The following is a 12,237-nucleotide window of genomic DNA, read 5'->3' as shown; positions in this document are numbered from 1 at the left end:
GGAATTGTATCCCATATCAGCAGGAATATTGGCTCAGGATGGGCTGTTATCCCTTTCTCCCTCGTCCTCAAATTCAGGATGAATCCTCTTGCTTTCTCACACACCCTCTCAAAGCAATAGTGGAATAATCCACCCAGGTTCCCACAGTTGGCTAACAAGACGACTTCCACCACCTCTCTTCTTGTGACCCGACATACACTGGTTCCTTTAAAATCATGGTTCTGAAAACTAATGCTTTCTGCCTAAAGTGAACATAGCATACTCCTGCACTACAATTTACCTTTAGCATCTTGGGAAATTTTGCTTGGCATGGTTGAATATAGCACAGTCTCTTTTCCTTCCTCATTTCACATTTACTGTTTTCATTGGACACTCTATCAGATATACCTATACCGCAGGTGCGGGAGCAAGGGGTCCATGGAGTTGCCTGTATCCAGCATTTCTTCTTCAAAGCAAGTGGTGCGCTTCTGAAAGCTAAAAGACAGAAATATAGCTTAAACTAAATTTTAAAGTACTGTACTGCTATCACTGCACCCTGATCTGAACTAAATAGTAAACCATCTATATATTTTAATTCTCTAAGACATACCCATGGCTAATCCCATGCATAGCAGCTCTCGCGAGAGTCTGGAGAGCTGCCAGATAATCACGGGATGGGCGGGGGTGGGATGGCAGCAGTTAACAGCAACGGTGACAACACGGCAATGGCGGGCAGGTGACAGCTAGGCGGGAAGAAGCCTGTGCATGGGGCGGGGGGGAGAAGCCGGCAGAGAAAGGAAGAGGGGGCAGGGGAAGGAAGACGTAGGTGGGTGGGTGGGGGGAAGGAAGAAGCGGGGCGGGGGGAGGAAGCAATGGTGGGCGGGCAGGTGACAGGTAGTGTGGGGGGAGGCGGTGGTGAGCGGGCAGCTAGAGGCGCAGATGCTCTCTGCCTGGCCCAGGTAGTTTATGGAACAGAATGATCCAATATTTCAGGTTCTCCTTTGGATTTCCTTGTATTTAAGTTACAAAGCTGCAGAAATGGGTAATGGATTTGTACCATCTCATTTCCCATTAATGTTTCAGCAACGTGGGAACCTCAGTCCTCTAAGATTTGGGCATTTTACAACTTACTTTTCTTAAATTGTTGTATGTTGTCACTCCTGGTTTGCTGTAGAAAGCAAAACATTGTCTGAATAAGCCCTAACAAATAGCCTGTGCTCAGGTACCTGTGTAAAAATGGATTAGGGGCATCTTGTCCTGCACTTACCAAAATACATGTGCTGGATTTTGTTCTGCATAAATTTGCTTTTCTTTAAGAGGATTGAACTTGAAGAGGGGTGTCCCCCCCTTCCATTTCCCACTTCCAAAGATTCCGAGCCCTAATAGCTATATATACTAAACCTGCCTTTTACAATCTCCATGTAGCAAATCCTGGTGGAGTGCTAGACGATGACTGACAGGATTTAAAGTATGCACAGCTTAGAGGATAGAGCAGAAATGTGAGGGTACCTGGGAAGTAAGCAGCAGCTTAAGAATCTCAGTGCAGGAAGCAAATTTTAAAAGCCTGGCACAGATCTGAAATAAATAAAGCAAGTTTACAAAGTTGTGTGTTTTAATATTTATATGTTTGTACATAAAATAAGATCTGCATTGCTTTTAATATAGGTATTTGTTAACTAGGTCAGAGTGCATAAGAAAAGAAGGAAAGATAGTAAAAAATATTAAAATAAAGACTGATGTTTGGCAAGATATTAAAAACCTTGGTTTTAACACTTCATTGTGACACTTCATGCAAACCATGCATTAATTGCATATAAATAACAGCTACTTGAATTATTATAGAAAGTATCAGCATTTTAGTATGTAAGGCAGTTCCGTAGCTATTTGTTTTAATCTAATTTCATCTTCTTTCACTTTCGCTGTGTTATTGTTCTTGTTTGGATTGTGACCCATTTCTAATGTGCAAGGCAGGGTATCTTCCAAAATAACATTAAATGGCTCTTCATACTGTATATCAAAAGCTTTTATTATTAAACACATGTCTATATTACCAGCCATCCTACCTAGGATCCTTAATATAACTACAAGGCCTATATAATATATCTAAAAGGCCTGACATTTAAAATAAAGGATTTCCCAGCCTGTTAGAGCCAAGCAGGCACTATTCCAAGAACTGAGAAGGACCCACTCCACCCCAATTCACAAGTATATTTTTCAGCCCTCTCTATAGATGTATATATTCAGAAATTCCTGTTAGGACAGCAACTTGCATTTCAACAAATGATGGATTGACCGTGGGCATCAAATTCAAATGGGCCTTCTGCCAGCTCAGTGGTTGTTATAGATATGGATATTATTGAGTGCATCTATAATATTTTATTCAATTTATATATTGCTTTTCATTAAAATCTCAAAGCAGTTTACAATATTCTAATATCCATAGTCAACTGAATATTGAACCTTCAACACAGGAGAGGAAGACCCTCTCACTCTCTTTCCTTCACAGTTGCAAGGGAAAGAAGCCCCTGCCCCTATTTCTAAACCAGCAAAAAGGGTTCTAAACCAATGATATACTCTTGTGTGATTGGGATATAACCGCTTATTATATAACTGCTTGTCTAGTAAATAGATGTGAAGGCATCTATTCCTTTCTTTATGGAATAAAAAACAGGTCCATACAGTGTACACACTTTTTTGGTGAAACAACTCATATATATATAATATATTCACATGCAGAGCGTAGGGAAAATGTTGGCTTCTTAAGTTAAAAGTTAATGCTAAATAAAGCTGACTGATGTGCACTAGACATTTCTGTTACCTATTGAAACAAGGAAGATGCTTTCTTTTCAATAATGAGGAAGTGCTGCTTCTTCCTCTTCACTTAAAAAAGAAAAAGCCAAGAAATTGAGAAAATTGGTAATCAGTCTAGCCTTGCATACCTGGCATCAACCTGTAACCTGTTGATTGTTCTTTCTGCCGTCCTGAGACGCATTTGGAGTGTCCAGATTGCTTTCTGCTCTTGAGTGTGGCACATTCATTAGGTGCTGACTTTGAGATAAATACAGGTGTACATCCAATTGCGCCATTCACGCACAAACACTTATACAGAGGAGTAGGCTGGAAGGTTTGACCATTGATATAGTGTACACCATTGAGCTCACAGCCTACTGCTATCATATCTAAAAATTGTGAAGGAAAAATAAGTAAATATGTGCCTCAACAGTTGTAAAGTAAATATTTCCTAGGTGGCATGCATTAATAATAGCAGTAACTTAGCATGCTTTTGAATCACTTTACATTCACTATACAGTACACTTTATGAGATTTCTGACAAATGTGTTCTAGAACAGGGTTTATGATCACACTATAATTTATCTGAACCATTAGGAAGTTGCTTATTTTTCTATTTCCATTCCCCCTGACTTTTGTTCATATTGAAACATTTAACTACTTGTTATTTTAACCATTTTTCACTCTTTTTTGAAAATCTTTAATAAAGGCACAGTGCCATCAGATACGTAGAAACCCAGACATCCAGAGAAATGTCACAAGTTAGTAGCTCTCATACTGTGCAGATTTCCTTGCATATAGCAGCTGTATGCATGCCACTTCTGAAAAGTATCCCTGCACTGTTTTTGAAGGCGGGGCTCCTGTGTGCCTACTAAGCGTTGTGGAAATGCAGTTCCGACACTGCTCTAATTAGGAATGATGAGAGTATCGTCAAAACTGCATTTCCGCAATGCTTCGTAGGCACACAGAAGCCCCACCTTCAAAAACAGTGCAGGGGTTCTTTACATGGGCTCAGAAGCCACTCCCACTCCCACATGCCTGTACAGTATGGGAGCCTTACTGTGTTCTAATGTAGTGTCAACAACAGCAAACTCAAACACTAGCAAGAATATTAGAATAATTTTAAGTCACATGTGGCACATGGAAAAAAATTATTAATTGATTTATTAAGCACATTTTTATACTGCCCTAACCCAAGTTCTCAAGCACATTTTTATACCGCCCTAACCCAAGGGAAAAATATAATTCTTTTGTTGCAAATAAAGATTGACGTTATTATCCGGGATTGTTTTCTTTCTTTCATAACTCCCTCAAGAAAACAGGTGTGAAACTCAAAACCATAATGCAAGTGAGTCTGATCTCACACTGCATTCTCACCATAAGTTTGATTTTTAAATAGTGAAAAGTAAAAACTTACATGTACACACTCCTGTTTCATACCTAGGCTTATCTGCAGAGTAGTCGCAGTATAGCCCCTTGTGAGGGTCACAGACTTCTGCTTCATTACAGATCTCCCCAGACTGCTTGGCACACATCTTGCAGCATCCACATCCATCTTTCACCAGGCTCACCCCAGGAGTGCAGGTTGGTACACGCTGGCATCTACAGGGCCAATGACATAACTCTTTGCGCTGATGAACATCACTGCTTGCTGGAGACTTTTCTTCAGTCTTTCCTGGCTGCTGCCTGCTGCCTTGCACCCTGCAAGAAAGCTTTCATATAGGTTGACTTATCTGAGAGCTGGAAAGCTTTTATTTATTTATTTAAAGTGGTGAATACTTTAATTTTAAAAAAAAAAGGTCAAGATGTATTGCCCCTTAGCACAAGGGATCAACACTGTGTAACGATTACCAACTCAAGACCTCAGTGCAAGATGCCAAATGCCCACCCCACCCTGTGCTCACCCTCCTCACCCTCTTTTTAAAAATGTGGAGCCAGAAGGGCATCTTGCTGCCTTGTTAGCCCCAGAATCTACTTTGTGTGGGACCTGCCTCAACTCAGGAAGGGCATATGTTCTATGAAGCAACCTAGCCCCTCATGCAGTGGCTACTTTCTAAAATTGAGAGGTGCTGCATGTCAAGGCTATCTGGAAACTATGCCCCATAATCTGGAAACATTTCAAAGTTATTCCTCACCTTAACACATCTGCAGTGCTGCCTCCGCTGCCCCAGAAGTTACCCCTTTCCTCTGTGAGGCAATAGCCAGGCTGTGCTAGCCGAGAGCCTCTTTGGGACAGAGGTAGTGGTGCTCTTTTTCCCTAACAGGAAGAGGCTTCAAGGCTCATTGGCTACAATTGGATTTCTGTGCTCCGCTAGCTAGGACTGGGGTGCAGCTTTAGCTTGCCAGACTAATGTTTGAACAGCAGGAGGAAAAGTTAGTTCTCTGGACTGAACTGAAGGCAACATATGCTTTCGAAATGTTTCACTTCTGGATGTCTCAGTAATCAACGCAAAGGTATTGTTCCAGACATGGTGCAATGCCTTCATAGGACTATAGAACGCCACGTGGCTGATTCACGTGCTTTCCATACGCAGGCGGAGTCTGACATGAAGGCAATTCACACAGGCATGTGTGAATAGCGGGGGGGAGGGCACAATCCAGCTTACCTTCTACCCAGATGATTGCCAGTGATGTATTTGGTGTGCTGCCAGGCACCCACATGATCCACACGACACACTGCATGGAGCAGCATGGATCAACAGAGGCCAGGACTCGTTTCCCTGGCCTCCAAGGTTAAGGGTGCACTCATGCCTTTAACCTCAGCTAAGCCAGAGCAAAAGCAAAAAGCCGGGTTAGGCTGGGCGGGAGCAACCTAACCCAGGCTGGGCTTCCCTAGCCTGGGCTAGGCTGCTCCCGAGAACAGCCTTCATGTCATCTCAGAATGCAACCTTATGGCTGTTCTCAGGAGCCGCCTAACCCAGGCTAGGGGAGCCCAGGCTAGGGCAAGGCTGCTTGTGTGGAGTGCTGGGATTGCGTCCAATCCTGGTATTCCCATCCAGCCTAACCCTGCTTTTTGCCCTGGCTCTTAGCAAAGGTTAAGGGTGCAAACACACCCTTAACCCTGGTGCCGGGGTGGTGTGTTTGCTTGGGCTGCATACAGCATGAGCAGTCACAGAGATGGGCGCATCCTCCGCTCATTGCGCTGTGTCTTCTGGTATATCCGGAGGCCAGGAAAATGAGTCCCAGTCCCTGTTGATCACTGTGCTGGGAGCAGCATGGAGTGTGTGGGTGCACTGTGGTGTGCCGAAGACATCACTGCCAATTGTCTGGAGGAAAGTTAAGCTAGATCATGCCTCCCCCCCCACCCGCCCCATGTGACCACTATTCACACATGCCTGTGTGAATAGCTTTACAGTCTCATGAGAGACATTAGTCCTCAGTCCTTGCAATCTATACGAATCACCAACATAAAGTTACATAAAGCAGAAAAAGTAGAAAGAGGGAAATGTTTTATTATGCTGAAAGATGAAAGAATTTTATCAGTAACTGTTTTCTGTCATCATGTATGTTTTATAAAAAATTTCATCCTGTCTGAAACATTATTTAAAAAAACCATCAGGCCAACAGCTCTGCTCTTCTTTTCACACAGCTGGATTTTACTATAGAGCATGAGAGGGTTCTCGGGCAAATATTCTCTGCTATGCCTGTGACACTTCCTATACTACCTTGACATCTGTTTGCACATTTACACTCATCGTATCATTAATAACAACAGTTTCCCATGTGGAACTTAGGTGACACTAATTTGTGCTTATGCTGGAAAAGAAGCCAGCTCAACTGCTTCAACTGCTGTATTTAGCCTCTTCAGTAGTTAGCAGGAAATGATGTTTATAGCCTTTTCTTGCCCATGTAAACATTTACAGGTGCAGCATAATGTCACTAATTTTAGTGATACTGTTTTGTGTACATTAAGTTATGCAGGAGGCTGAGCAGCTTACTCAGGAGATGCTAATCAGGAGGCACAAGGGACTATGTATGAGTTCTACAACTGCATACCACACGCAAGCCAAATATTTGAGAACTGGGCACATAGCTGCAAGTGCCTCAATAATATTAGTGGAGAGTGAAAAAGAAGATCTGGTAGCAGAGGGCTTACTTTAAAACAGCCGTTGCATTTTAAGCAGATTGGTATTGCTATAAACAAGTTACAGGAATCTTTCCAGGAAAAGTGCTATACACAGGAATGTCAGCTCTGATTCCCAGAATGCAAACGTGTATTTCTTAACGGAATACACTGTTCTGTTCTTCTCAGTAAACTATCTATTAACCATATTGGAAAAGAGTCCTGAGTGTCTACTACTGAACACTTTGGCTATAATCACTTTTTCTCCTGTTACCACGATCATGTCATCTCATTTCTTCAAACATTTGCAGTGGATCCACATCAGCGTCATCCTTCTTTTGAAATTTCCCCCACTTCTCCATACCTAAACACTTTCCCCTGCTAACTGTGTAAAGAAGCACTTTTTAAAGTGGTGGCTGTCCTATATTTTCCAGAGGGAAAACAATTGCCTCCATCCAACCCCAGCATAGTGTCCCTGCAGTGGCTATTTCTGGTGTCTCCCTTGTGGGGGTTTTCTGAGATCGTGAAACCCTTTGGGATAGGAACCATCTTCTCATTCCTTTCGCTGTGTAAACCACTTTGAGATTTTGTTGCTGCTGCTGAAAAGTAATAATAATAGTAATAATAAATACAATTTTTTTGTCCCTTCTTACACCTTTGTTACTCTCCCTTACATATGATATGTTGGTCTAGTCCACAGCAATTATGTGACAATATTTTGGTTGTTTTGACAGTGAGTTTAAAATAAAAAAACTTGCATTGAATTTTCATGCGAGTTATATTACATGCCAAGTCTTAAAGTCTCTTTTAAAGCATCAAACAGTATTGGAAAAAGAAGATGTAATGGCATACTCCTACTACCACTATCACAACCACTATAACAGTAATAGCAAGCATTTATTTAATACCAAGAGTGAAAGAACTACTTCGTCCTGAAAAATTACATCTTCATGGTTCAGCAAAAAAGTTTTTTTCTAAAATATTTGGTTTCTCATGAAATATTGGCCTGTCATGAATTTTGTACCATTCTGTAGACCAGAGGTGAGCTGCTTCAAGTATTGCATGGGAACCCAGAATCAGAAGAGACATAATTGGCAGCCTGCGAGAGAAAGCCCCACTCAGTGAGGGGAGCTAAGATTCAGGTTGCTTCAGTGTCATTTAAATGCATTCTAAGTTGACTTGAGCACTTTGGTTAGCAGATGTGATATAAATATGTCAAATAATTAAATATAGTAATACAGTAACGTGCCACAACATATACTACCACAGTTATGCCAAGGTTTACTATACCGACTTGGTTATGCCAAAATATTGTTGAACCTGACATTCCTAAGAATATATTTTTTTAAAAAATGCAAATGAAGCTTATCTGGATTCTGAAGCTTTATTATACGGATATAAAACATATGAAAATGTTCATCTGAGTATCTTAGTTTAAAATATTAGCTCAGTTAAAAATCTTGAGAGATTCACAACTGAAACCTGCCTGTTTATAACCTAAATATTGTATTATTTTTGCTTCCCTCATTTTTTTTAACGCTGTCCACAATACACAGATGTACCCCCTGTACAGAATTGAAAATAGAACTACTGTATAGCAGTCTTGTTAAGAAAAGGTAATACTTAGCATATTTCTGAGGTAAAATCATTAGTAATATGTAATGAAGTGAAGAAGGGTTTTTCTAAAAAGCTTTATGGATGAGGGAAGAGAGAAAACTATGGAGATTAACAATAATGAGAAGTGGGGAAATTGTATTTAATAAATCCTGTGTTCATGCAATTTGGACTGTTTTTATTGACCATTGAAAAATGAGTATATTAAGGTTTTCTTTTTTTAAAAAAACCCAACCCCTAACACCCAGTTTCTCTATAAGATTGCTAGTAGGTTGTGCTCTGAAAGCACAACAGAAGGAAGATGTTACATATGTGAGAGAAAATAATTTATATTTTGATCTATATTTTTAAAAAGTTTGCAGAGATTCCCATTGAAAAAAGTACAGATTTTATAAAAGCCTACATTTTATAAACCATTTAATTAAGGCAATTATGTCAGACTTGCAAGTGATGCAAAAAAAAGTTCCCCTCAGAAGAAGGAATAATTCCATGTTATACATACACTAACCATTTCCTTAAGTACATGTCACTCAGGGAGCAAACCCAAAGCATCAGCCTTTGTCCTCATACGGAAATCTTTCTAGAAAACTTACCTGTTGGGTATAACTGATTATAAGGATGGCGGGGATGAAAAGCCACTGCATGTTCCTGTGAAGGCAAAAGTGAAAAACAGAGACTGACTGAACAGGCTGAGCTGTGTCAGAGCCAATACTGTGCACAAAGTCTCCTCTGTCTCCTCTGCAAACCTACTCTCCTCTGCACACCCACACAAAGACACATGTATTCACGTTTGGAATCCTTCACAGTAAACCAGCTTCATCCTGAGTCTCTCAAGTAACTCTTTCTTTTGAGACTCATTCTCTATGTTAGCGTGGCTGAACCATTACTTTATAGAGTGTCTCTTACTTAAACGTCTTTGGCTTTATTTCCCAACGTATTCAGAGACCAAAGCACCAGAGGCTCCCTCATTTTTCAAATGTTAGTCTGGCAACCTGTGAGGAGCTTCTCTGCTCAGGACGAGGTGGTGTTTCTGGGGCACAACCTGCCACATCTGAAATAAACAAGGCATGGCTGGAAGAGATGTAGGGATGTCAACCAATCAATCTTTATTTTTATCAAATACATAGATTATGAACAATAACAAAATAAGAATATTACAATCAGATGGATCATGACTAAGTCATTTGTTGATGTATTTTCACTTCTGAACACAAAATTTAGTTATCATACAGGTTACTGGGTGTAATTACGGTTGCTGAGATACAACAGGTTGTTGTATCTGAAAGCGATACATCTGTGTAAAATTTGTGTCAACACTGGGGCATGACAGACCCAAAATGTGCTTTTAGTTCAGGATTAAAGCAAGGGAGACAACAATAGAGGTCTGGCTACAGAGCAGCTAAGACACCTCTGTTCTAGCAGGCAGAGTCCTGGGGGCACTCATGTCTGAGAGACCTCTGTCCTACATTTCCTCAGACTTGTTTTAGTTGATAGATTGCAGCCAAGAGCAATGGACTGAAATAATGTCTATCCCAGTGACTCATTTGGGGAAATCCCCTACTAACTTGCAAAGAGGCACCTTTTAATGTGGTGATTCTCTTTATTAAGCAAGGGGAGAGTAACTGACCCTATCCACCCCCAGCACAGTAAGTAGTACCTCCTGTGACTGTTGCTGGTGTCTATATTATGTTTCTTTTTAGATTGTGGGCCCTTTGGGGACAGGGATCCATCTTATTTATTTATTATTTCTCTGTGTAAACCGCCCTGAGCCATTTTTGGAAACGTGGTATAGAAATTGAATGAATGAATGAATGAATGAATGAATGATGATGATGATGATAATAATAATAATAATAATAATAATACAAAGAGTGCCTCTCCCATCAACAATATGGTGAGACATAACCTTAATAAATCTATACTGGGTTGGTTGTCGCCTGGGTCAACAAGGACCGCACCAGGTGCTGGAGTCCCTCGACATCTGGTGGCAAGTGGGCAACAGGACTCAGGATCTTCAGTTGAGCAACCAGGGCTGGAGACTGCAAGGTTACTGGAAGAAACGTCACTTAACCAAAAAATAATACGAAAACTGCCAACAAGGAAATAATGATCTGCTATGACAAGTCTAGTCCAACTAGACGAGGTTATTTAAAAAGAATGTACCAAATTTGGAAAGAGAAGCATCCAGATACAGAAATAACAGAACAAAGGCTAGCAGACCAGAGAAGATTCATAATAAGAAATAAAGTATTCACAGGAGTTGAGCTGGAAGAACTGCAAAGAGCAACACAGGCTCAAGATATGGAAGAAGAATTACCACCAACTGAAGAAGTTGCTCAGGTGCAGGTGGAGGAGGTGCTGGCAGGGGCGTATCTAGGGTGGGGCAGGCAGGGCACGTGTCCCGGGCGCCACTTGAAGGGGGGCGCCATTTCTTAAAATTATTTTTTAAAAAAAAAATGGCCGTTGAAAACAAAATGGCCACCACACATGCACAAATGGCCTCTGCAAGACCCTAGGCCATTTTCAGTGGCCATTTTTAAAAAACAAATTTTTTTTATAATGGCCACTGCACATGCTCAAATGGTCCCTGCAAGGCCATAGGCCTTGCCAGGCCTCACAGAGGCCATTTGAGCATGCATTGCAGCCTCCAAAATTGCCACCACACTGATCTTTGCAGGCCCAAACAGGCCCCAAAATCAGCCCGGGAAGGGCTGCGGCGGTGAGGTTTGTCTTTGAATCAGTGTGAAATCCTTAGTATTAAGGCCCACTTCAAGTTTCTTGCTCTCTTTCTCTCATTTTAACTGTCTTTCTGAAATACCAGAATATATTCCAAGCAGTGACACAGTTTACTCTGCATATCCTTTAATTATTTTCAGAGTATCTGGGAAAAGTCAAATTCTACATTTATTTTTAAAACTTATGTAATAGTGATGCTACAATGAATAGTAGAGAATTAAACAGGCACTTCTGTTTCGTTTTCCAAGTACATCTCCACATAGTATTTGGGTATTTCATGAGCCCCAGCATACTGAAATGTGTAGTTTTCCAGCATTTTTTGGTCTGGCTATGTCCACTGCTAAATAGTTTTTGAAATATTAAAATATTAACGAGCTTGACTTGTATTTTTGAGCTGATATTATACTAAAGTTATTTGAAATATGGGTGTCAGATGTTTGGACAGGGGGCACAATTTCAGTGCTTGCCCTAGGCGCTATTTTCCCTAGATATGCCTCTGGGTGTTGGAAATAGAGGATGCCACTGTTGCTGAACTGTTTCAAAATCAAAACCAGGCAACCTGCCTTTGCCTTCACCTCAAAAACCCGAATGCCATTTAACAGAAAAGCAACAAGAACTAAAGCAAAAAATAACTGAGCACATGGACCAAACAACCACCAGGGTTCGACTTCCAGCTCTAAAAACAGTTGCCAAGAAACAACTTGCTCAGGAATTAAAAGATGTCAATGCTGCACTTGCAGAAATAACAACCAATAATTTGCAAGAAACAAACCAACTAATGTACAGTGCAGCAACAATAACAACACAAGAGCTCAGATATAAGATCAGTGGACCTGTAAAAAAAGGAAGTAGTACATCACCTAAATGGAAAATTAGATTAGAAAATAAAATCGCCAGGCTTAGATCAGATGCTAGTAAACTGAAAGATATGAAAGACAAAAAGCTGAAGAATGAAAACACCAAACAGTATCTGATCCAAAAATACCACCTAGATTTAAGGAAAATTAGAGAAGTCCTGGAAATAATAAAGCAGCAAATAACAGCAGTGACAAAGA

At 40.7% G+C, this 12,237-nt stretch overlaps 1 protein-coding gene across 1 annotated transcript in view; it reads right to left on the bottom strand.

The window, feature by feature from the left end:
- CCN6 (cellular communication network factor 6) overlaps positions 1–12,237 on the bottom strand; it is a 41,519-nt gene that overhangs the window by 1,730 nt on the left and 27,552 nt on the right. The window contains exons 2-4 of the mRNA XM_053282774.1: positions 4,187–4,470; positions 2,919–3,158; positions 281–474 (exon numbers count right to left, since the gene is read on the bottom strand). Coding sequence (XP_053138749.1) covers positions 281–474; positions 2,919–3,158; positions 4,187–4,470 — 718 coding nt within the window. The remainder of the gene's footprint in view (positions 1–280; positions 475–2,918; positions 3,159–4,186; positions 4,471–12,237) is intronic.

This window comes from Hemicordylus capensis, chromosome 1 (assembly GCF_027244095.1).
Source record: "Hemicordylus capensis ecotype Gifberg chromosome 1, rHemCap1.1.pri, whole genome shotgun sequence".
Classification (NCBI taxonomy): domain Eukaryota; kingdom Metazoa; phylum Chordata; class Lepidosauria; order Squamata; family Cordylidae; genus Hemicordylus; species Hemicordylus capensis.
The sequence above is the reverse complement of the archived record's forward strand: the minus strand, read 5'-3'. Positions and strand labels throughout refer to the sequence as shown.